General features: G+C 45.4%; 1 protein-coding gene across 4 annotated transcripts in view; it reads right to left on the reverse strand.

The window, feature by feature from the left end:
* The window catches only part of LOC121574079 (glutamate receptor 1), a 118,522-nt gene that overhangs the window by 65,700 nt on the left and 26,104 nt on the right, over window positions 1–26,718 (reverse strand). For all 4 annotated transcript variants that reach the window (XM_041886660.2, XM_041886661.2, XM_041886662.1 and 1 more), the window contains exon 3: window positions 20,222–20,461. In XM_041886660.2, the coding sequence (XP_041742594.1) occupies window positions 20,222–20,461 (240 nt within the window). The remainder of the gene's footprint in view (window positions 1–20,221; window positions 20,462–26,718) is intronic.

Genomic DNA, 26,718 nt, shown 5'->3' on the forward strand with positions numbered 1-26,718 from the left:
ATCGTCTGGATTCCACCCGCAGTCAAACGGCCAGACTGAACGCATGAACCAGGAGCTGGAGAAGGCACTGAGGTGTGTGGCTTCCCAAAATCCCCGGGCCTGGGCTCAACACCTGCTCTGGGTGGAATATGCCCATAATTCACTCACCAGTTCCTCCACCGGGCTCTCCCCTTTCAGTGTGTCTACGGGTATCAACCTCCACTGTTTGCCAGCCAGGAGGCGGATGCCACCTGTCCGTCTGCTCTTGCGTATGCCCGCCGCTGCCGCCGCACTTGGGCCCAGGCTCGCACTGTGCTCCTGAAGTCTGGAACCAGCTACGCCGTCGGTGCCAACCGACGGAGGACCCCAGCACCTACTTACCGGGTTGGTCAGAAGGTCTGGCTGTCTGCCCGGGATCTGCCGCTGCGGGTTGTATCACGAAAGCTGGCCCCTCGCTTCATTGGTCCTTTTCCTGTGCAGAAAGTCATCAGTCCAACGGCGGTCCGACTTCAGTTGCCCGCTTCCATGCGGGTCCACCCCACCTTCCACGTCTCCAAGGTCAAGCCGGTCCATGAAAGTCCCTGGTCCCTGCAGCTCCGGCGCCACCTCCTCCGCGCCTCGTAGATGGCGGTCCTGTCTTCACCGTCCGGCGGCTGCTCCGCTCTAGGCGAAGGGGTAGGGGTCTCCAGTACCTCGTTGATTGGGAGGGATATGGTCCAGAGGAGAGGACCTGGATCCCGGCCAGGAGGATAGTGGACCGGACCCTTATCACTGACTTCCACCGACTACATCCTGATCAGCCTGCAATCCGTAGGGGCCGTCCAAGAGGGGGTTCCTAGCCGTCCGGCCCGCCCTGCTCCTGTCTCAGTGCCTGTCCTGTCTCCCGACCGTGACCCTCCAGCTCCTTCTGAGGATGAGGAGATTCACTCGGACCGCTCGGAGGAGTTCTGACCCGCCGCCTGCTCCCCTCCACCCTCCCGGCATGATGTTGTTCTTGGGACTTCTGGGGCCGTCCCTTGGAGGGGGGGTCCTGTCATGAGCACTCTCTCTCCCTGGTAGCAACATTAATTGCATTCAATTATCTTCCACTCTGCTCACCTCCCTCTCTCTACTCAGCCTAACTAGCTCCACCTGCCCTGCTCTGCTCTTGTTACCTGGCCAGCTGCACTGCATTTCCCACTCACCATCCTCACCTTGCCTCACTCTGTTCTAATTACTCTGCCAGCTGAACTGCATTTCCCCACTACCTCTCCCAGTATATCAAGCCCTGGTTTTCAGCCAAGCCCTGTCAGATCGTCTTCAAACCCGGACCAGTAACCTGCCTGTCTGCGCTCTGACTCCTGTTTGTGATACCGATCCTTTCTTGACTGCCTCCTTGTTCTACTGCCCCGTCTATCCCAACCTGCCTTCTGGACCTCGACTACTCTCCGATCTTCAGCCCCTCCGGTAACTCGTTTCTGCCTTCTGTCTCTCACCACGATATTTGCCCAGCCCTGATCTGTACTTCTGCCTGCCATTCATATTGCTGTTGTGTGTGTGTGTTCCCCCAGGTCTCCGACCACCAGATGAGCGTGCCCAGACGTTTCACCACCCTCAGCCCGATACGCCGCTCCATCACTGGGGAACACACACACTAAGCACTTGGACTGGACACCCCCGGACATTTGGTGACCCCCGGAGCACAGGTACCCACAGGAGGACCCTGAAAGACCCCTGACACCCCTGGGACTCCTCTTCCCGCCTGTAACCTTGAATAAAGAACTCTGAATTTGAACTTGCGCTCTTGGGTCCTCTTCTGTTCGTGACAGAAGGACAATCAAGGCAAAATAACGTTGTAGTGGATGGAATCCCAGAGTCTCCAAATGAGACCTGGATGGAATCTGAGGAAAATCATTGATGAAAAGCTGCATATGGATCATAGGAAGATTGAGGTCAAGCTCGAAAACCTACAGTGAGGGAAAAAATTATTTGATCCCCTGCTGATTTTGTACATTTGCCCACTGACAAAGAAATGATCAGTCTATAATTTTAATGGTATGTTTATTTGAACAGTGAGAGACAGAATAACAACAACAAAATCCAGAAACACGCATGTCAAAAATGTTATAAATAGATTTGCATTTTAATGAGGGAAATAAGTATTTGACCCCCTCTCAATCAGAAAGATTTCTGGCTCCCAGGTGTCTTTTATGCAGGTAACGAGCTGAGATTAGGAGCACACTCTTAAAGGGAGTGCTCCTAATCTCAGTTTGTTACCTGTATAAAAGACACCTGTCCACAGAAGCAATCAATCAATCAGATTCCAAACTCTCCACCATGGCCTAGACCAAAGAGCTCTCCAAGGATGTCAGGGACAAGATTGTAGACCTACACAAGGCTGGAATGGGCTACAAGACCATCGCCAAGCAGCTTGGTGAGAAGGTGACAACAGTTGGTGTGATTATTCGCAAATGGAAGAAACACAAAAGAACTGTCAATCTCCCTCGGCCTGGGGCTCCATGCAAGATCTCACCTCATGGAGTTGCAATGATCATGAGAACGGTGAGGAATCAGCCCAGAACTACACGGGAGGATCTTGTCAATGGTCTCAAGGCAGCTGGGACCATAGTCACCAAGAAAACAATTGGTAACACACTACGCCGTGAAGGACTGAAATCCTGCAGCGCCCGCAAGGTCCCCCTGCTCAAGAAAGCACATATACAGGGCCATCTGAAGTTTGCCAATGAACATCTGAATGATTCAGAGGAGAACTGGGTGAAAGTATTGTGGTCAGAGCTCTTTGGCATCAACTTAACTCGCCGTGTTTGGAGGAGGAGGAATGCTGCCTATGACCCCAAGAACACCATCCCCACCTTCAAAGATGAAGGTGGAAACATTATGATTTGGGGGTGTTTTTCTGCTAAGGGGACAGGACAACTTCACTGCATTAAAGGGACGATGGACGGGGCCATGTACCGTCATTAGGTGAGAACCTCCTTCCCTCAGCCAGGGCATTGAAAATGGGTCGTGGATGGGTATTCCAGCATGACAATGACCCAAAACACACGGCCAAGGCAACAAAGGAGAGGCTCAAGAAGAAGCACATTAACCCTCCCGTTGTCCTAGGGTCAAAATGACCCGCCACTGTGTTGAACCAACTTTATTACATTTTTATATTTTTGGGATCATTTGTGAGAAGGAGGCAGTGAGACTTTAAAGAAAGTATCACTGCCTCCTTCTCACAAATGATCCAAAAAATATACAAATTAAATAAAGTTGGTTCAACACAGTGGCGGGTCATTTTGACCCTAGGACAACGGGAGGGTTAAGGTCCTGGAGTGGCCTAGCCAGTCTCCAGACCTTAATCCCATAGAAAATCTGTGGAGGGAGCTGAAGGTTCGAGTTGCCAAACGTCAGGCTCGAAACCTTAATGACTTGGAGAAGATCTGCAAAGAGGAGTGGGACAAAATCCCTCCTGAGATGTGTGCAAACCTGGTGGCCAACTACAAGAAACGTCTGACCTCTGTGATTGCCAACAAGGGTTTTGCCACCAAGTACTAAGTCATGTTTTCCAGTGGGGTCAAATACTTATTTCCCTCATTAAAATGGAAATCAATTTATAACATTTTTGACTTGCGTTGTTCTGGATTTTTTTGTTGTTATTCTGTCTCTCACTGTTCAAATAAACCTACCATTAAAATTATAGACTGATCATGTCTTTGTCAGTGGGCAAACTTACAAAATCAGCAGGTGATCAAATACTTTTTTCCCTCACTGTATAAGCTGCGTGATCCACCAACCTTTACTGAGCTGCTGCAGGAAGTAAGGGAGGAGGAGGACATGATTCAAGACAGAAACACAACGAAGAGTGTTGTGAAGTCATCAGCTGTTGCTCCTGTTGCTACAGTTTGTGAAGAAGCTAATACTGAGATAGAAGTGCTGAGAAAAGAGCTAAAAGGTTTGAAAATTGAAATGACACGTCTCATGTCTGCTAACGTCACAGCAGCTCACTCTGACACACAAAGGTCAGATGTTGCATTTAAAAGCAAAAAGAAAAGGGTAAATCCATCACAAGAACAGACACAGGCCGACAGAAACCCTGGAGTGTTCTGTTATAGATGTGGAGAAGATGGCCATTTCAAAAGAAACTGTGAAGGTGAAGAGAACTTGAGGAAAGTCACCACATGCCTGATTAAACAAAAACGGTCTATGGGAAACTACAGAGGGACCCAGTAAAGGAGCGGCCTGATGTCCCGGTGAAGATACGTTCCACAACGTGCCACAAGTATGAAGACATGAAAGACATGCTACCTACAGGTTTAGTTGGCCCAAGTTCTGTCGTTTCTGTACAGATTGAAGGTGTCTATGCTAAAGCTTTACTAGATAGTGGTTCTCAGATTACTCTACTTTACAGATCCTTTTATGACAAGTAACTGACGCATTTGCCATTGATTCCTATAGGAAACTTAGAGATATGGGGCCTTAGCTCTGAGCAGTACCCATATGATGGCTATTTGTCGCTTAAGCTTGAGTTCTCGGGATCGGTTGTGGGCGTAGCAGAGACCATTGAAGCACTTGTGTGGGTATGTCCAGATCCGGCCATGAAAGGTGGCGTGTCTATTCTGGTCGGCACAAATACGTCTGTAGTGAAGAGACTTATGACTGCTTGCAGAGAAAAGGAAGGTGAAGGTTTCCTTAGCACACTACAAGTTCATCCTGCTATCAAGGAGGCATATGAGAGGATGAGAGAAAGCTCAACTGATGATGACGAGAAGAGAGGAACGGTCTGGTTCGCACAGACAAAACCTGTCACCCTGGCACCTGGTGGGCAGGCGAGAGTTACTGGAATTCCAAAGTTTCCTGGGATACCTTCTACTCAAACCCTTCTGGTAGAGAGGCCTGAAGAACCCCGGTTCCCTGAAGAACTACTAGTGAGGCCTGAAATCCAGACGGTTGCAATTGTGTCGTCTAGAAGAATCACCCTTACTGTCAGGAATGTCTCGACAAAGGAGATCACCCTGAAACGAGGTATGCCTATTGCTCATCTGTTTCCTGTAGATGTTGCTCCTGGTGTTCCATTGAAAGTTGACGTCTTCTTCATTCAACTTTGGAGATTCTCCAGTGCCTGAGGGATGGAAGAAGAGGTTATGTGAAAATGATGGAAAGGAAAGAAGTGTTCTCAACACATTAGTTTGATGTGGGTTGTTCAAAGAGTACTCACCACAACATCAGATTTACTGAAGACAAACCGTTTAGGGAGAGATATCGCCGCTTGGCTCCAGCTGATGTTGAAGATGTAAGGAAGCATCTAAATAACTTGAAAAGTTCTGGCATCATATCTGAGTCGAGAAGCCCCTATGCATCTCCTATTGTGGTGGTGAGGAAAAAGAATGGCACCATACGCATGTGTGTTGATTACAGGACCCTCAACAAGCGCACTGTTCCCGACCAGTATACAGTCCCACGTGTGGAGGATGCTCTGACATGTTTGAGTGGGGGCAAATGGTTCAGTGTGTTAGATCTCAGAAGTGAATACTATCAAATCTCAATGGGTGACACAGATAAAGAGAAGACTGCATTTATCTGTCCAGTTGGATTTTACCAATTTGAGAGGATGCCTTAGGTTGTGTCCGGAGCACCGGCAACATTTCAACGTGTCATGGAACAGACAGTTGGAGACATGAATCTACTCAAAGTTCTTGTTTACCTCGACGACTTAATCGTGTTTGGAAGGACGCTGGAAGAACACAAGCAGAGGTTGCTCAAGGTGTTGGACCGCTTGAAAAGTGAAGGCCTAAAACTGTCCCTTGACAAGTGTCAGTTTTGCCGCACATCTGTCAACTATGTTGGACATTTCATATCCCAGAATGGAGTGGCCACAGACCCATCAAAGATTGAAGCTGTCACCACGTGGCCACGGCCAGAAACTGTGACTGCTCTGCGTTCTTTCCTAAGATTCTGTGGATATTACAGGAGATTTGTGAAAGACTACTCTAAAGTGAGTTACCCCCTGAATCAGCTCTTATGTGGATATCTTCCCGCAGGCAAGAAAGGGAGAAAGTCCAAGGAAGAGGTGAAAGCCTACCTCAACCCCTCAGAACCATTTGGATCAAGGTGTAATGAGAAGTGTGAATTGGCATTCGAGACATTGAAGGAAAGCCTCACAAAAGCTCCTGTGTTGGCTTTTGCTGATCCTCAGTTGCCATACGTTCTACATGTAGATGCTAGCTGCGAAGGGTTAGGTGGAGTACTGCACCAAGATCAAGGTGAGGGTCTGCGTCCTGTGGCATTTGTAAGTCGAAGCCTGACCGCTTCTGAACGCAACTACCCAGCTCACAAGTTAGAGTTTCTTGCGTTGAAGTGGGCTGTGGTTGATAAGCTACATGATTACCTGTATGGGGTCAAGTTCGAGGTTAGAACAGACAACAACCCATTGACATATGTCCTCACGTCCGCAAAACTGGATGCCACTGGTCATCGTTGGCTACCTATGACTTTAGTCTCAAGTACAGGCCCGGTAGGAAGAACATAGATGCCGATGCTTTATCTCGCCGCCCTCATCAGCAATGTGCAGTGGAGCAAGATTGGAGAGACATTTCTGCATCCAGTGTTAGAGCCATGTGCCAGATGTCTAATGTTGTTAGAATAACTCCTGGATCATCTCATAGTAGAGTGATTGATCAGTGATTCCGGCAGCCCAAACTTTATCGCCATTACCAGTTGTTGTCTTAGCTCTCTCTAATAACACCTGTGATTGCTTTATGCCTCTCTCCCATGTCAATTTGCCTTGCCTATTGCTGTTCCAGTTAGTTCTTATTATACAATTTCACTGTAGAACCCCAAGTCCCTCTCAAACTGCCTCAAATAGTTCCTTTGTTCCACCCCCCATACACGCCGAGACCGGCTCAATCGGTGCCTCCAGTGATGCTATCTCTTTCATTGTTACCCAATGCTTAGGTTTTCCTCCACTGTACTCATATCCTTCCAAATCCTTGTCTGTACATAATGCCCTGAATCTTTTCTACAACGCCCGGAAATCTGCCCCCTTTATTCTCTGTACCCAACGCACTAGAAGACCAGTTCTTAAAGCCTTTAGCCATATCCTTATTCTAGTCCTCCTCTGTTCCTCTGGTGATGTAGAGGCTAACCCAGGCCCTGCAGCCCCCAGTATCACTTCTACTCCACAGGAGCTATCATTTGTTGGCTTCTGTAACCGTAAAAGCCTTGGTTTTCGGCACGTTAACATCAGAAGCCTCCTTCCTAAGTTTGAGTTATTCACTGCGTTAGCACACTCCGCCAACCCTGATGTTCTAGCAGTGTCTGAATCATGACTTAGGAAGGCCACCAAAAATTCTGAAATGTCCATTCCCAACTACAACATTTTCCGTCTACATAGAACTGCCAAAGGGGGTGGAGTTGCAATCTACTGTAGAGATAGCCTGCAGCGCTCTATCATACTATACAGGTCTGTGCCCAAACAGTTTGAGCTTCTACTTCTAAAAATCCACCTTTCCAGAAATAAGTCTCTCACTGTTGCCGCTTGCTACAGACCCCCCTCAGCCCCCAGCTGTGCCCTGGACACCATATGTGAATTGATTGCCCCCCATTTATCCTCAGAGTTCGTACTGCTTGGTGACTTAAATTGGGATATGCTTAACACCCCGGCCATCCTACAATCCAAACTAGATGCCCTCAATCTCACACAAATTATCAACGAATCTACCAGGTACAACCCTAAATCCGTAAACATGGGTACCCTCATAGATATCTTCCTGACTAACTTACCCTCTAAATACACCTCTGCTGTCTTCAACCAGGATCTCAGAGATCACTGCCTTATTGCCTGCGTCCGTAACGGGTCCGCGGTCAAACGACCACCCCTCATCCCTGTCAAACGCTCCCTAAAACACTCTAGTGATTGACCTGGCCCAGGTATCCTGGATGGATATAGATCTCATTCCGTCAGTAGAGGGTGCCTGGTTGTTCTTTAAAAGTAATTTCCTCTCAATCTTAACTAAACATGCCCCATTCAAAAAATACAGAACTAAGAACAGATATAGCCCTGGTTCTCCTCAGACTCGACTGCCCTTGACCAGCACAAAAACATCCTGTGGCGTACTGCATTAGCATCAAATAGCCCCCGCAATATGCAACTTTTCAGGGAAGTTAGGAACCAATATACACAAGCAGTTAGGAAAGCAAAGGCTAACTTTTTCAAACAGAAATGTGCATCCTGTAGCACTAACTCCAAAAAGTTTTGGGACACTGTAAAGTCCATGGAGAATAAGAGCACCTCCTCCCAGCTGCCCACTGCACTGAGGCTAGGAAACACTATCACCACCGATAAATCTACAATAATCGAGAATTTCAACAAGCATTTAGCTACGGCTGGCCATGCTTTCCACCTGGCTACCACTACCCCGGCCACCAGCTCTGCACCCTCCGCTGCAACTTGCCCATGCCCCCCCTTCTCCTTCACACAAATTCAGACAGCTGATGTTCTGAAAGAGCTGCAAAATCTGGACCCCTAGACAATCTGGACCCTTTATTCTAAAACTAGCTACCAAAATTGTCGCAACCCCTATTAGTAGCCTGTTCAACCTCTTTCGTAACGTCTGAGATCCCCAGAGAATGGAAAGCTGCCGCGGTCATCCCACTCTTCAAAGGGGGTGACACTCTAGATCCACTGTTACAGACCTATATCCATCCTGCCCTGCCTTTCGAAAGTTTTTGAAAGCCAAGTTAACAAACAGATCACCGACCATTTCGAATCCCACCGTACCTTCTCTGCTATGCAATCCGGTTTCCGAGCTGGTCATGGGTGCACCTCAGCCACGCTCAAGGTCCTAAACGATATTATAACCGCGATCGATAATAGACAGTACTGTACAGCCGTCTTCATCGACCTGGCCAAGGCTTTCGACTCTGTCAACCACCGCATTCTTATTGGCTGACTAAATAGCCTTGGTTTCTCAAATGACTGCCTCGCCTGGTTCACCAACTACTTCTCAGATAGAGTTCAATGTGTCAAATCGGAGGGCCTGTTGTCTGGACCTATGGCAGTCTCTATGGGGGTGCCACAGGGTTCAATTCTTGGGCCGACTCTTTTCTCTGTGTATATCAATGATGTCGCTCTTGCTGCTGGTGACTCTCAGATCCACCTCTACGCAGACGACACCATTTTGTATACATCTGGCCCTTCATTGGACACTGTGTTAACAAACCTCCAAACGAGCTTCAATGCCATACAACACTCCTTCAATAGCCTCCAACTGCTCTTAAACACTAGTAAAACTAAATGCATGCTCTTCAATCGAACGCTGATGGCACCCGCCCACCCGACTAGAATCACTACTCTCGACGGGTCTGACCTAGAGTATGTGGCCAACTACAAATACCTAGGTGTCTGGTTAGACTGTAAACTCTCCTTCCCGACTCACATTAAGAATCTCCAATCCAAAGTTTAATCTAGAATCGGCTTCCTATTTCGCAACAAAGCCTCCTTCACTCATGCTGCCAAACATGCCCTCGTAAAACAGACTATCCTACCGATCCTTGACTTCGGCGATGTCATTTACAAAGTAGCCTCCAACACTCTACTCAGCAAATTGGATGTATTCTATCACAGTGCCATCCGTTTTGTCACCAAAGCCCCATATACTACCCACCACTGTGACCTGTACGCTCTTGTTGGCTGGTCCTCACTACATATTCGTCACCAAACCCACTGGCTCCAGGCCATCTACAAATCACTGCTAGGCAAATCCCTGCCTTGTCTTAGCTCATTGGTCACCATAGCAACACCCACCCGTAGTATGCGCTCCAGCAGGTATATCTCACTGGTCATCCCCAAAGCCAACACCTCCTTTGGCCGCCATTCCTTCCAGTTCTCTGCTGCCAATGACTGGAACGAATTGCAAAAATCTCTGAAGCTGGAGACTCTTATCTCCCTCACTAACTTTAAGCATCAGTTGTCAGAGCACCTTACCGATCACTGCACCTGTACATAGCCCATCTGAAATTAGCCCACCCAACTACCTCATCCCCATATTGTTATTTATTTTGCTCATTTGCACCCCAGTATCTCTATTTGCACATCATCTCTTGCACATCTATCATTCCAGTGTTAATACTAATTGTAATTATTTTGCACTATAGCCTATTTATTGCCTTACCTCCATAACTTGCTACATTTGCACACACTGTATATATATTTTCTGTTGTATTTTTGACTTTATGTTTTGTTTTACCCCATATGTAACTCTGTGTTGTTGTTTTTATCGCACTGCTTTGCTTTATCTTGGCCAGGTCGCAGTTGTAAATGAGAACTTGTTCTCAACTGGCTTACCTGGTTAAATAAAGGTGAAAAAAAAAATGAAAAAAAAAACCTATTTGTCATTCACCCTAGCAAGTTTACAATAGGGATTCTTATTGGAGATGTCCTTCTCGCCTAATATCCCATGCTGTTCAGATATTCTAAGTAAGGTAATATCGTGAGAGTCAAATTCGAGCCTGGTGAGAGGGTTACATATATACATTTACATTACATTTTACATTTACATTTTAGTCATTTAGCAGACGCTCTTATCCAGAGCGACTTACAGGAGCAATTAGGGTTAAGTGCCTTGCTCAAGGGCACATCGACAGATTTTTCACCTAGTCGGCTCGGGGATTAGAACCAGCGACCTTTCGGTTACTGGCACAACGCTCTTACCCACTAAGCTACCTGCCGCCCATATATTGAAAACATATATATATGGGGGTGTAGAAGTGATGCAGACAATTACATTGATAGAAACCACAATCTAACTGCAATATTAAAGCTGATCTACTAAGTCAGCTAAATTCTCACTTCAAAGAGGCTCCCATTCTGCCTTTACCTCAGGGCCAGAGTGACTATCTTCAAAGCACATTTTTGACCAACACAGACAGCCTCCAACAAAGCACCACTGCTAGGTAATCTTGTTAAGGCAACTATTAACAAAACAGCTAAAACAAAAGTATCAGATGCAATTTAAACACACCACCTTCAGCTCTGACCTGAAAATGACCCATCTGATAAATAACTTTATATTTCATCAGGTAAGTAGGCTACTTAGCATTTTCATACGTTATTGCAATTCCATGCACTGTTAAAAAGGCAAGCCTTTTTCGTTCTTCTTCTTCATTAGGATTTGATTGGCGGATCGCATCCAACTTTTAGGTGCATTCACCGCCACCTACTGTACTGGTGTGTGAGGCCATACACAACCTACCTACATTAAATTCTTCATATGGTAATACAACATTTGAAAAAGGAAAAATAAAATTGCCCTGCCAACTATTAGCCCTCTCAACAACATCAACAAACACCACCCATTCCACTATTTAACCCTATCTAATCCTACTCCAGGCCAACGGTCTGAGAGGACAGAACACTGCTGGATCGAATCCCCGAGCTGACAAGGTAAAAATCAGTTGTTCTGCCCCTGAACAAGGCAGTTAACCCACTGTTCCCCGGGCGCCGATGACGTGGATGTCGATTAAGGCAGCCCCCCGCACCTCTGATTCAGAGGGGTTGGGTTAAATGCGGAAGAAGCATTTCAGTTGAATGCAGTCAGTTGTACAACTGACTAGGTATGCCCTTTCCTTTTACCACTCAAAACCCCTGCAACTATTCTGCAGTAAATCCTCACAATCCCATGTACTTCTCAGCTGGTCCCACCACAACCTCTATTTTCTGTGACTTCTGATCCATTTATGCAGTACAATTGCCAACCATGGCTATGAATGCTAAAAAGCCCACCTTACTGAAGCACATATTCTTCCCATCACTCTCTCTTGGTCTCTGTCTACTCACAGGAATCCTTTCAGTATCCCTCACCCTGTAACCATCTTCCTCTACCACTCTCTTCACTGCTTTGGCATACAACACTTTCTGAACTATTCTAACCCTGGCAACCTCAACCTGCCTTTCTCTCACCGGACACCTCCGATCTCCAGCCCCATGGGCACCCCCACAACTTTCTTCACCGATAAATCAAATCAAATTAACATAAAAATGGTCACATGCGCTGAATACAACAGGTGTAGACCTTACAGTGAAATGCTTACTTACAAGCTCTTAACCCACAACCCAGTTTTAAGAAAGAATACCCCCTAAAATAATACGAAATAAAAGTAACAAATAATTAAAGAGCAGCAGTAAAAATAACAATAGCGAGGCTATATACAGGAGGTACCGGTACCGAGTCAATGTGCAGGGGCACCGGTTAGTCGAGGTAATTGAGGTAATATGTACATGTAGGTAGAGTTATTAAAGTGACTATGCATAGATAATAAACTGAGAGTAGCAGCAGCGTAAAGGGGGGGGTGCAAATAGTCTGGGTAGCCATATTATTAGATGTTCAGGAGTCTGATGGCTTGGGGGTAGAAGCTGTTTAGAAGCCTCTTCGACCTACACTTGGCACTCCGGTACCGCTTGCCGTGCGGTAGCAGAGAGAACAGTCTATGACTAGGGTGGCTGGAGTCTTTGACAATTTTTAGGGCCTTCCTCTGACACCACCTGGTATAGAGGTCCTGGATGTCAGGAAGCTTGGCCCCAGTGATGTACTGGGCCGTACGCACTACCCTCTGTAGTGCCTTGCAGTCTCCTTAGGGGGAATAGATTTTGGTGTCTTGGTGGATCATGTTAGTTTGTTGGTGATATGAACACCAAGGAACTTGAAGCTCTCAACCTACTCCACTACAGCCCCGTCGATGAGAATGGGGGCGTGCTCGGTCCTCTACTTTTTCCTGTAGTCCACAATCATCTCCTTTGTCTTGATCACATTGAGGCAGAGGTTCTTGTCCTGGCACCACACGGCCAGATCTCTGACCTCCTCCCTATAGGCTGTCTCGTCGTTGTCGGTGATCAGGCCTACCACTGTTGTGTCATCGGCAAACTTAATGATGGTGTTGGAGTCATGCCTGGCCATGCAGTCATGTGTGAACGGGGAGTACAGGAGGGGACTGAGCATGCACCCCTGAGGGGCCCCCGTGTTGAGGATCAGTGAGGCGGATGTGTTGTTACCCACCCTTACCACCTCGGGGCAGCCCATCAGGAGGTCCAGGATTCAGTTGCAGAGGTAGGTGTTTAGTCCCAGGGTCCTTATCTTAGTGATGAGCTTTGAGGGCACTATGGTGTTGAACGCTGAGCTGTAGTCAATGAATAGCATTCTCACATAGGTGTTCCTTTTGTCCAGATGTGAAAGGGCAGTGTGGAGCGCAATAGAGATTGCATCATCTGTGGATCTGTTGTGGCGATATGCAAATTGGAGTGGGTCTAGGGTTTCTGGGATAATGGTGTTGATGTGAGCCAGGACCAGCATTTCAAAGCACTTCATGGCTACTGACGTGAGTGCTATGGTTCGGTAGTCATTTAGGCAGGTTACCTTAGTGTTCTTGGGCACAGGGACTATGGTGGTCTGCTTGAAACATGTTGGTATTACAGACTCAGACAGGGAGAGGTTGAAAATGTCAGTGAAGACACTTGCCAGTTGTGTCAGCGCATGCTCGGAGTCCACGTCCTGGTAATCCGTCTGGCCTTGCGGCCTTGTAAATGTTGACCTGTTTAAAGGTCTTACTCACATCGGCTACGGAGAGTCGTCCAGAACAGCTGATGCTCTCATGCATGTGTTATTTGCCTCGAAGCGAGCATAGAAGTAATTTAGCTCGTCTGGTAGGCTTGTGTCACTGGGCAGCTCGCGGCTGTGCTTCCCTTTGTAGTCTGTAATAGTTTGCAAGCCCTGCCACATCCGACGAGCGTCGGAGCCGGTGTAGTACGATTAGATCTTAGTCCTGTATTGATGCTTTGCCAGTTTGATGGTTCGTCGGAGGGCATAGCGGGATTTCTTATAAGCTTCTGGGTTAGAGTCCCGCTCCTTGAAAGCGGCAGCTCTACCCTTTAGCTCAGTGCGGATGTTGCCTGTAATCCATGGCTTCTGGTTGGGGTATGTACGTACAGTCACTGTGGGGACGACGTCATCGATGCACTTATTAATGAAGCCAGTGACAGATGTGGTGTACTCCTCAATGTCATCGGAAGAATCCCAGAACATATTCCAGTCTCTGCTAGCAAAACAGTCCTGTAGCTTTGCATCTGCGTCATCTGACCACTTTTTTATTGACCGAGTCACTGGTGCTTCCTGCTTTAGTTTTTGCTTGTAAGCAGGAATCAGGAGGATAGAGTTATGGTCAGATTTGCCAAATGGAGGGTCGAGGGAGAGCTTTGTACGCGTCTCTGTGTGTGGAGTAAAGGTGGTCTAGAGTTTTTTTCCCTCTGGTTGCACATTTAACATGCTGGTAGAAATGAGGTAAAACGGATGTACGTTTCCCTGCATTAAAGTCCCCGGCCACTAGGAGCGCCGCCTCTGGATGAGCGTTTTCCTGTTCGCTTATGGTCGTATACAGTTCATTGAGTGCGGTCTTAGTGCCAGCATCGGTTTGTGGTGGTAAATAGACAGCTACGAAGAATATAGATGAAAACTCTCTTGGTAGATAGTGTGGTCTTCAGCTTATCATGAGATGCTCTACCTCAGGCGAGCAAAACCTTGAGACTTAGATATTGTGCACCAGCTGTTGTTTACAAATATACATAGACCGCCACCCCTTGTCTTACCAGAGGCTGCTGTTCTATCCTGCCGATACAGTGTATAACCCGCCAGCTGTTTGTTATTCATGTCTTCATTCAGCCATGACTCGGTGAAACATAAGATATTACAGTTTTTAATGTCCCGTTGGTAGGATATTCGTGCCTGTAGTTCGTCCACTTTATTATCAAGCGATTATAAGTTGGCCAATAGTATCGATGGCAAAGGCAGATTAGCCACTCGTCGCCGGCTCCTTACCAAGCACCCCGATCTCCTTCCCCGATATCTCCTTTTCTTTCTACTGCGAATGACGGGGATGAGGGCCCTGTCGGGTGTCTGGAGCAAATCCCTCTCGTCCGACTCATAAAATAAACATTCTTCGTCCAGTTCAAGGTGAGTAATCGTTGTTCTGATGTCCAGAAGCTATGTTCGGTCATAAGAGACGGTAGCAGCAACATTATGTACAAAATAAATTACAAACAATGCGAAAAACACACAAAATAGCACGGTTGGTTAAGAGTCCATAAAACGGCAGCCATCCACTCCGGCGCCATTATTCCTTTGTCTCATGCCCTCCTGCACACTTCTCACATCTAGGAATCTCCCTCCTACACACTGCTGCAACATGCCCATAAACTTGACACCTAAAACACTGTAGTATTTCAGAACAAAAGCTCTCACGGGATAACTTACACTTCCTAACTTGTCCTTCTCAGGCAAAGACTCTACATCAAAACTCAGCAGGACAGACAATCACTTCTCCGTTTCCCCACACTCTCCACCGTGGGTCTGCGTCGCACCAAACGGCGGGCGTCACAGACACCGGCAATCTTACATTTCTGGTCCTCCTCAACACTTAATGCCACCCCTGTTATCACGCCTTTCAAAGGCGCCCTCCTCCGGAGAGCAAAGCAAGTCACATTTATTATCCCTAATCGCTTGATCGGTGGCGCCTACTCCCTCTGGACTGAAGAAACACAATAAATCATCGCTATTCCACTCAGAGTCACCAACTCAACAGTCCCCAACCTCTTCTCCACCCAACCTGACACCACATATGGATCAGCCAAAATGCAAGGATCGATTCTCTCCACAAATCTCACTCCCACTGGGCCAGAATCATCCTTTTCATCCTCGGGACGAGGCCCGGTTTCTCGGCGGTCCTCACCGCAGGTACTACATCCTTTCATTAGGTTCCATGTCTGAGATACTAGAGCATGTATCCCTCTTTTTGCACTTGGCGCCAATCTTCTTTACCACACCGCTTCCCTCTACACTCAGCTCTTTCTCTGCGGTCATCACTGTACCTGCCCACAATTAATTGCCCTCACTCTCTTCACGTTCACTTTCCTTCTCTAACTCTTCCAAAAGTTCTGTGCGATCCTCCATTCCATATTCCCCTTTTCTCATTTTTTCCTTATTCGCTATCCTCTCCTTCACCAGATCTTCCAGAAGGCTTGTGTAATCCCCCACTCCATATTTATTCATAATATGTTCCACTTTCTTCCTTTTATCTTTGTCCGCCATCATCTTTCCTCTTGTCCAAGGCCGCTTAAGGCAAGCCTTCTCAACCAAACTACAGTATGTTCTCAACCTTACAGTAAAATACCCATAGACTTAGATAGACAACTCTAGTGCCCAAAAGCCTGTTTTAGCATGGGCAGCGCCATTGAGGACTTTCACCAACTGGGTCGGACTCACAGACGCCATAACGGGACAGATAAAAAGAAGAGTCCTTTAACTATCTCTATGAAAATACCTGAGAAAGGTGCACTAACTGAAGTGTAAGGAGGCGGGGGTCTGCCATGCAACCAAGCGTCCTGATTGTTTGGGAAAATGGCAGTAGTGTGCTAGGAGATTGACAGGTGATGTGAAGGTGATGGTGAGAACATAGTTCGCTTGAGATGGCTGGCCTTTTTTTTACAATAATGAAGTTGAAATTATCCTTATTGTTAATCAAGTAAAACAGTAACTATGGGTTAGTGGTTAAGAGCATTGGGCCAGTAACCGAAAGATTGCTGGTTTGAATCCCAGAGCTGGCAAGGTGGAAAAATCTGCCATTCTGCCCTTGAGCAAGGCAGATAACCTGCAACAACTGCTCCCTGTGTGGAGATGATGTTGATTAAGGTAGCCCCCCACACCTCTCTGATTCAGAGGGGTTGGGTTAAATGTGGAAGACACATTTCGGTTGAATGCATTCAGTTGTGCAACTGACTAGGTATCCTGTTTCATCCTGCAAATTAATGAGGTATGTTCATAGTCTATTATTGCAATAAGATGTCATTTGAGGCTCCTTGGCATGAACAAAGTGGGGGATGATTTCTTTAGTTGTGATGTGAGATATAATGTTGTTGTTTTCTCTGGCCCTCTGTTGTTTATAGTAGTAAATGTTGTCTGAATCAACCAGTGGGTGAACTCAGTACCAAAGCCCTCAGAATTCTCTCTAAAACAAGAGCTTTGTTCAGAAGGAAGAGAATAAGATGACATTCAGGTCTGGGTAGAGAGGAAATTATAAATATAGACATTAATCTTTCTACACTGCATGTGATTTGCATAAACATTGACAATGCATATCATTTACTAAAAATACCCAAGTACACCCAAATGGAGAAAATTTGGAGCCACCACAAGCTGCTGCCTCTTTCTATATGAAGCTATCACTGGAGCCATGCAGTCTATGTATTAATACACTTATAAAATTACAGTCACAGCTTTTAGTTTGTATGCAAATTGCTCATCAATTACATTATGCATTCCTAATGTACAGGCTAAGAGTTTTTCCTGACCATGTGACCTGACAAGGAAAATCTCCTAGTGATGTGTGCTATGTATAATAATTTTGCCTTGGCATTCATTAGCAGTAAAAACAAAATATTTCATGCTGTGAGAGAGATTGAATGGTTGACTAAGTCTATGCTATTTTCTGTTGTATATAGAAACAGATAAAGTTACGTTTTTTCTAATTTTAATTGCGACATGGATTACGCCACAGATGACAAAAGTAGGTTGTCAGAAGTAACAGTGAGGTTGAAATGCATTTAAAACACTATGTCGCATCCAATTTTTAAACTGCCTCTGCTGGCATTGCGATACACTTCCTGCCGTCTCTTGTACAGGCACATAGAGCTTGTCTCAGCAGCTGTGAAATCGTCTCACACCGGAGAGCAAACCAGCTTTATAGTCCACTGAGCAGCACTAACCTGCAGATAAACTAGGGAGAGAGACAAACGCTGTGCTCTATCTGTCTAGCGCTAGCAACACGTCACACCACTGCAGCAGCGCAGATAAGCAAGTGAAACGGAAGAGATGAGTTTTTGGATTGGCAAAGAAAGCAGCCTGGGCTCCTATCGGCCCCTTTCTCTGCTGCTTTCACTGACCTGCCCATCACAGCTCCTCTCAAATGTCGCACAAACCCAAATTCAATTTCCGCCCGGTCTCTATTTGTGTACAGTGTAAATTGTTTAACCCCTATATAAAGTGTTTATTTAAGCGGATCTTGGTCTTTATAATATAGACCCTGTCTAGGTTAAGATGCTGAGCCTTTGTTGCGAAACAATAGAGTTATCTTCCTTTTTACTATAACAAACATATGTGTGAGCTAGCAAGGCAGGAAAACAAGGGTTAATCTAATCAAACTTCATCCACCTCTACCACCACCCACTCTTCCCCTCTGGGACTGCACTGTGGGATGGAGTCAGTCAAAAGAGGAGCCAGAAAACTGGATTGCAGTTCTAAAGAGTCACGGAGAACAACATATACCACACAACACAAAAAGTTAAAACAAGTAAAACCTTTTACAGTGCTCTTGTAGTCTGTAAGAGCAATCATTAGGGCCGGGACGATACCAGTATCATGATACTCGTTAGTAACGTGGCAAGGAATTTAACTTATTTAGGAAAACAGCACTAATGTTGGAAACAAACATCATTATGTTGTCATCCAGAGTCACATTTATTTATTTTCCAAGCTATAGCACACAATATTTTACATTCGGCAGGTTTTCAAAGGACCAAAGAGTTAGGTCTGCTTCATGTTTGAATTTTTGCCATGGATATAAATATTGCAATACTGGTATCGTTCCAGCCCTAGCAATCATACTGTAATGTAGCACTTAAGGGAAAGGGGGATACCTAGTCAGTTGTACAACTGAATGCATCTTCCCCATTTAACCCCTCTGAATCAGAGAGGTGCGGGGGGCTACCTTACATTGACATCATCTGCACCCAGAAAGCAGTTGTTGGGGGTTGACTGCCTTGCTCAGGGGCTGAACTACAGATTTTTACCTTGTCAGCTTGGGGATTTGATCCAGCAACCTTTCAGTTACTGGCCCAATGGTCCTACTCACCAGGCTACGGGGAATCACGTCTTGTCGTATTGTTACAAAACTCTGCTCTGGAGTATAGCCTTGAGGCGTCACACTACTGAGAAGGGCAGTGTGGCTTCTCTAGCCCTGAGCTCTGGCTTTAGCGTTAAAGAGTAAAGCAGCAGTGATTCATCTCTGGTCACATCCTGAAGAGTACAAGCCTCAGCGCATGCACTCACACACGCACGCACACACAAACACATTACACAGACACAGAGTCACAGACATAAACATTGGTGTGAAGTTTCCTAAAAGGCTTAAATATCTACCGACTGTGCAGTGCAGTATCCAGGCAACAGGGCTTGAATCAATGGCGGTGAGGTTGGGGGGGGTGTCACTCGGATGTGTCATGAAGAAGTCAACGACCTTGAGTTCCTTGTCCAAGACTAAAGCGCCACGGCTAGATAAACATATCGATGGAGCATTTGTCCCGCTGCATGGACATCTCACCGGAAATATACACCAAAAAAAACGATCCATTGTCAAAGAACCACTTATGTGCAGATCAAAGACTGTACATGGTCAAAATAAGCAAGCAAGTACACATTATGTAGTTATATTTGTTCATCTTTGGTTCAGACACTTAGGTCTGCGTGTCCTGGGCACATCCACCGCATCAACCAGACTCTGCATCATTAAGCAGTTAACATCTCCTACTTGCTGCATCTGTTTCTGATGGCACTGAAGTTGAGTGAAGGTTACAGTTGAGTGGATGCAAATTGAAGAGGAACATGCACCAGGGGCTCATTTCCCATAGGAGACCATTTCATTTATATATGCCCATCCAAGCACAAAATGTGCATTGAGGACGTACAGTTTACAGAATACAGTTTACACATCTAGAGGAGCTTCTGGCAGAATACCAAACAATGCATTTAACAGCTAAGAATAACAAACACAAATAAATCCACAGATGTTGTACGACAATTTCACATACCATATACAGCATGGCAAGACTCGTAGTCAGAGAGGAAACAGTACAGCAAACTTTAATTGGATGAATCTGACTGTACAACATAATTCCAAACCATTTCAATGAATGCCACTCTGAACTGAGATAGGCTACATCTAACAAATATCAACAATATATCCACAAATACTTCAATAATAAAATGTATCCAGAATAATAGCTAGGCTTAACATCGATCAACTGTGCTTTATCTGTGTATTGTGAAAGTATGTGATGTTTATATTCATATTTTTTTGCCAAGTAGCCTACTGTATAGTTTGACTTGCTAAAGAGGTTCCACTTGTAAATACAAAACAAACATGAGAGGATGATGAACAGTACCTGAATGTGAGCTGTACATGTAAACGAACTTGGTCCATTTGTAGTGCTGGATCAGGGCAATCAGGGGCTCCTGGAGCTCCGGTCTCAGCTGGATTACAAACTGGTTGTTGGTTTCTATGGGGAAACTGGGTGTCACAAAGCAGACGTGGAGAGCCCCACAGAACGACATGAGCATGTTCATGGTCTTCCTGTCATACAGTCCGATGATGGCGTAGACTCCTTTGGAAAACTGTGAACAAACTGTGGAGAGGAAAAAGAAAGGAGAGGTGATCACATCTGATTGTTTATTCATTGAAAAGACTGAACAGACAGCGAATCGGTGAGAGGATGGGTGTAGGTATACATGTTAACTGTTAACTCCCCTAGAACAGAGATGGGACAGCCTTAAGTAGGCCCGCTGATCTTTTTCTTTTTTTTAAGGAACTCAGTCGGGGTCTCAACTTACTGTATGCACAAAGTGCAATTTGGAAATTTGGAAACAGTTTTTCTCTTGTTATGTCAGTCACTTATAGTCACTCAATTAGCCTGTGTCAGCAAATTTAAAAAAAGATTGGTAAGTTAGTCTAGCCAGCTATCTAAACTTGTAGTAATCATGGTTGAATTACCGACCGGGCGGCCCCCATTGACTTTGTTAGTCACTCTCAGATATTATATTAAAAACTGCAAACATTTATCTCCACTCTATGGATCAGTAGAACTGCATGCAATGACATTGCTAAATCTTCTCTCTGCCCCATGGCAAAATGTGTAGAATTACAGAAAACTTGCTTTAAAACTGCAATATTTTCTCTATGACTCATGGCACAATGTGTAGAATTACAGCAAAATTGCTTTAAAACTGCAACATTTTCTCTACGACTCATGGCAAAATGTGTAGAATTGCATTAAACTTGCTTTAAAACTGCAACATTTTCTCTAATACCCATTTGTAGAATTGCAAGAGGAAGCAGTCGTATTTGTATGAGAACATTGAAAAGAGATGGGGTGATTATCACATCAGGAATGCAACATAGTGTCATCCAAGCAAACAGGGAACATTTCCAGAACATTAGCTAAGATTCCCATTAAGTTCTAGTTAGGGTTTTATCTAAAGAATGTTTTTGATAACATTTTTTTATTTTATTATTATTTTAAATGAAATATCCTTGGATATTCTATGGATGTTATTGTTATACTTTCTGATGTAGACTCTAATGTTGGATCATTACAGCAGCATAACACCCTGCATCCCACCGCCTGCTTGACTCTGAAGCTAAGCAGGGTTGGTCCTGGATGGGAGACCAGATGCTGCTGGAAGTGGTGTTGGAGGGCCAGTAGAAGGCACTCTTTCCTCTGGTCTAAAAAAATAAATACATCAATGCCCCAGGGCAGTTTTGGGGACATTACCCTGTGTAGGGTGCCGTCTTTCGTATGGGACGTTAAACGGGTGTCCTGACTCTGTGGTCACTAAAGATGCCATGGCACTTATCATAAGAGTAGGGGTGTTAACCCCGGTGTCCTGGCTAAATTCCAAATCTGGCCCTCATACCATCATTTCCACCTAATCATCCCCAGCTTCCAACTGGCTCATTCCTCTCCCCTGTAACTATTCCCCACGTAGTTGCTGTAAATGTGAACGTGTTCTCAGTCAACTTACCTGGTAAAATAAGGTTTAATTAAAACAAGTATATTATGTACATAGGAGTGAAGTGACTAGGCAACAGGTTAGATAATAGACAGTCGCAGTGTGTGTGAGTATGTGTTGGAGTGTCAGTGTGGGTAGAGTCCAGTGTGTGTGCATAGAGTCAAAAAGAGTTAGTGCATAAAGGGTCAAAGCAGATAGTCCGGGTAGCTATTTGGTTAACTATTTAGCAGTCTTTCGGCTTGGGGGTATTTGTATTTATTATCAATCCCCATTAGCTGCTGCCAAGGCACCAGCTACTCTTCCTGGGGTCCAGCAAAATTTCACAATTTCACAACACATTAAGTGTGTGCCATCAGGCCACTACTCTACTACCACATATCTACAACACAAAATCCATGTCTAGTGTGTCTATAGTGCATATGTTATCGTGTGTGTGTGTGTCTGTGCCTGTGTGTGTCTCTTCACAGTCCCCGCTTTTCCATAAGGTGTATTTTTATAGTTTTTTAAAATCTGATTTCATGAGTTAGAGTGCTTGATGTGGAATAGAGTTCCATGTAGTCATGGCTCTATGTAGTACTGTGCACCTCCCATAGTCGGTTCTGGACTTGGGGACTGTGAAGAGACCTCTGGTGGCATGTCTTGTGGGGTATGCAGGGGTGTCTGAGCTGTATGCTAGTGGTTTAAACAGACAGCTCGGTGCATTCAACATGTCCATGTCAATACTTCTCACAAATACAAGTAGTGATGAAGTTAATCTCTCCTCTACTTTGAGCCAGGAGAGATTGACATGCATATTATTAATGTTAGCTCTCTGTGTACCAGTGTTGTAGTACTTGTCTCATATTGAGTGTCTCGGTCTTGTCTCAGTGTCGGATACATTTGTACTCGGTCTTGACTTGGTCTCGGACAGTGAGGACCGATACCAGAATTGTCAGCTTCCATTCAATCAGCCCATAAAACCGCCTTGCCAGGCCAAATATATACACTCCTTTCTTAAAACATGAATATCTTAACAGCCTTTATATCTATTATAGACATGTTTGCGCAGTGGCGAACCTATAGGCCTTCAGTGTGTGACAGGTTTGTGATTCTGAAATGACAGCAACTGTAATACCAGCGCATGTAGGAGAGTGCACTGTAGGAGAGTGCACTGTTTGTAAAACACAAAGGGCCAGTGGTGTAGTGGAGGCTATACGCAGGTAGAAGCCATATACCCACTTTTTTCCGGTGGACATTGCTTATATTACTTCTTAATCCCTATTGATGCATATCAAAGTAGTCTAGTGGAGGTATACGACTTATCAATTATGTAGTACAATAGAGAAATCATGCACAAAATAGCCTACATAATCGCAAAGCATATGAAATACACTGCTCAAAAAAATAAAGGGAACACTAAAATAACACATCCTAGATCTGAATGAATGAAATAATCTTATTAAATACTTTTTTCTTTACATAGTTGAATGTGCTGACAACAAAATCACACAAAAATGATCAATGGAAATCAAATTTATCAACCCATGGAGGTCTGGATTTGGAGTCACCCTCAAAATTAAAGTGGAAAACCACACTACAGGCTGATCCAACTTTGATGTAATGTCCTTAAAACAAGTCAAAATGAGGCTCAGTAGTGTGTGTGACCTCCACGTGCCTGTATGACCTCCCCTACAACGCCTGGGCATGCTCCTGATGAGGTGGCGGATGGTCTCCTGAGGGATCTCCTCCCAGACCTGGACTAAAGCATCCGCCAACTCCTGGACAGTCTGTGGTGCAACGTGGCGTTGGTGGATGGAGCGAGACATGATGTCCCAGATGTGCTCAATTGGATTCAGGTCTGGGGAACGGGCGGGCCAGTCCATAGCATCAATGCCTTCCTCTTGCAGGAACTGCTGACACACTCCAGCCACATGTGGTCTAGCATTGTCTTGCATTAGGAGGAACCCAGGGCCAACCGCACCAGCATATGGTCTCACAAGGGGTCTGAGGATCTCATCTCGGTACCTAATGGCAGTCAGGCTACCTCTGGCGAGCACATGGAGGGCTGTGCGGCCCCCCAAAGCGATGCCATCCCACACCATGACTGACCCACCGCCAAACCGGTCATGCTGGAGGATGTTGCAGGCAGCAGAACGTTCTCCACGGCGTCTCCAGACTCTGTCACGTCTGTCACGTGCTCAGTGTGAACCTGCTTTCATCTGTAAAGAGCACAGGGCGCCAGTGGCGAATTTGCCAATCTTGGTGTTCTCTGGCAAATGCCAAATGTCCTGCACTGTGTTGGGCTGTAAGCACAACCCCCACCTGTGGACGTCGGGCCCTCATACCACCCTCATGGAGTCTGTTTCTGACCGTTTGAGCAGACACATGCACATTTGTGGCCTGCTGGAGGTCATTTTGCAGGGTTCTGGCAGTGCTCCTCCTGCTCCTCCTTGCACAAAGGCGGAGGTAGCAGTCCTGCTGCTGGGTTGTTGCCCTCCTACGGCCTCCTCCATGTCTCCTGATGTACTGGCCTGTCTCCTGATAGCGCCTCCATGCTCTGGACACTACGCTGACAGACACAGCAAACCTTCTTGCCACAGCTCGCATTGATGTGCCATCCTGGATGAGCTGCACTACCTGAGCCACTTGTGTGGGTTGTAGACTCCGTCTCATGCTACCACTAGAGTGAAAGCACCGCCAGCATTCAAAAGTGACCAAAACATCAGCCAGGAAGCATAGGAACTGAGAAGTGGTCTGTGGTCACCACCCGCGAAACCAGTCCTTTATTGGGGGTGTCTTGCTAATTGCCTATAATTTCCACCTGTTGTCTATTCCATTTGCACAACAGCATGTGAAATGTATTGTCAATCAGTGTTGCTTCCTAAGTGGACAGTTTGATTTCACAGAAGTGTGATTGACTTGGAGTTACATTGTGTTGTTTAAATGTCCCCTTAATTTTTTTGAGCAGTGTATATTCACATGCGCGCCGCACACATAGCCTAGTTTCAGTGGAATATCATCTGCAGTCAGCAAGAGTGTGCAGCTCTCAACTGGTTTTGGAATGGAACAGCTCACAGAAGAATGACATCGGTAGCCTGTAAGGTAGCTAACTAAGGCAACAATGGGTATGCAAACCAGGTATTGAAAACGTTTATTTCGAAGTGTTGGTTAGTAGGCTATTTGTGATGCGCAATCTGTCATCATGTGCCATTTTCATCAGGGGCGTAGACATGGATGGGCCTGGGTTGACAGAGGCCCACCCACTGGGGTGCCAGGCCCTGACAGGCCCACCCAATCAGATTGATGTGGTTTAAGCATTGTTGTGGACTTAGACCATCACACTTTTGTCTTTTTTCTAATCCTACGTCTATAGTTTTCTATTTTAAAAAAGGGTGATTTTGAGAGTGAAAATCAGCAAGATCTATAGCAAAACTATAGACGTAGGATTTTTCACACAGGGTGTCTTTCCTTTGCTGGTTGGGCCGTTTGGGAACTTTTTGGCAAAATGTGAGTATACCCACTTCTCCAGTCACCACTACACCACTGCATAGGGCCGATGGGAAAACAGCAGTCACACACAGCATGATATTAAAGGATAAGTAGTCGATGATATCACGATCGTCGTTAGATGAAGCGGACCAAGGCGCAGCGTGATATGCGTACATTCTTTTATTGCAGTACACAACACGAACCAAAACAACAAAACAAACGATACGTGAAGTCCTGGGTTGAACACAAACCTTCCGGAACAAGATCCCACAAAATAACCGTGCCAAACAGGCTGCCTAAGTATGGTCCCCAATCAGAGACAACAAGCTACAGCTGCCTCTGATTGGGAACCACCCTGGCCAACATAGATATACATGAACTAGAACACAAACCTAGAAAACTAAACAATAGAAAATCCACACCCTGGCTCAACATTTAATAGTCCCCAGAGCCAGGGTGTGACAGATGAACTCGGACATAATACGCCAGTAGGTCCCAATCACAAGAATAAAAAAACACAACCATTAAGCATTTCCCAATCGAAATGTACAACTATTACTTCCCATTGCAAAAAACATTTAACGTTTATCACACAAAGTAACCGGTGACCTAAAGTTTAAAGTGGAATTGACAGCGTTTTAACTACTTTGCAGATATGAAACAAACAGACAATAATAATATTCCCAGTTTTTGCCACAAAAACAACTTCATAAGAAGTTGTAAAAATAGGTTATATTTGACTCAACGTTCCATGACGTACACTAATGCATTGTTGGCAGAATAGATGGATGCAGTTCAATGCATGATTAATATAATTCATGCAGGTTGTAAATCACCTCTGGCCTGGTACATTGTTTGCTGCCTCCATTCGGGATGCACTGTTTCAGTTTCAATGACTCAATATTCTGGACAAAAATGGACAAATGTAACTAAGGCTGAGAATGTCAATACAATCAAACTAGCAAGGGCAATGATCACAAGTCAGTCATAACGTGACTAATAGGCTAGCGTATCTATTTATGTTGAATACTAACAACTAATGATCTAAAGTCGCGCTGTTGCAACTGCCTCTAAACACACAGTCCAGTTCAAAGTGAATGATGGCAGGCCTGTGTGACAATGGCTTGTTTGCATAAAGGCCTACTGTAGCTCTAATTGGCTATGGTGCACTGGTCTGCGTAGACTCCGGTCTTGGACGAGACAGATGGTTTTATTTGGTTTTATTTACTGCAGTGTCTATTAATTGTCCAAACGCACGCCCGCTTTCCCACTCTATATTGCTATAAGATTGTCACAAATGCCTTAGTAAAAAAGGGTAATATTCTTCCTGGGGGTGTATATGAACAGATTTTGTATAATATTTCATGTTGCTAAAATGCTGTCAGTTCCACTTTAAACCTTAAAC

Source organism: Coregonus clupeaformis, chromosome 9, assembly GCF_020615455.1.
Source record: "Coregonus clupeaformis isolate EN_2021a chromosome 9, ASM2061545v1, whole genome shotgun sequence".
Classification (NCBI taxonomy): Eukaryota; Metazoa; Chordata; class Actinopteri; order Salmoniformes; family Salmonidae; genus Coregonus; species Coregonus clupeaformis.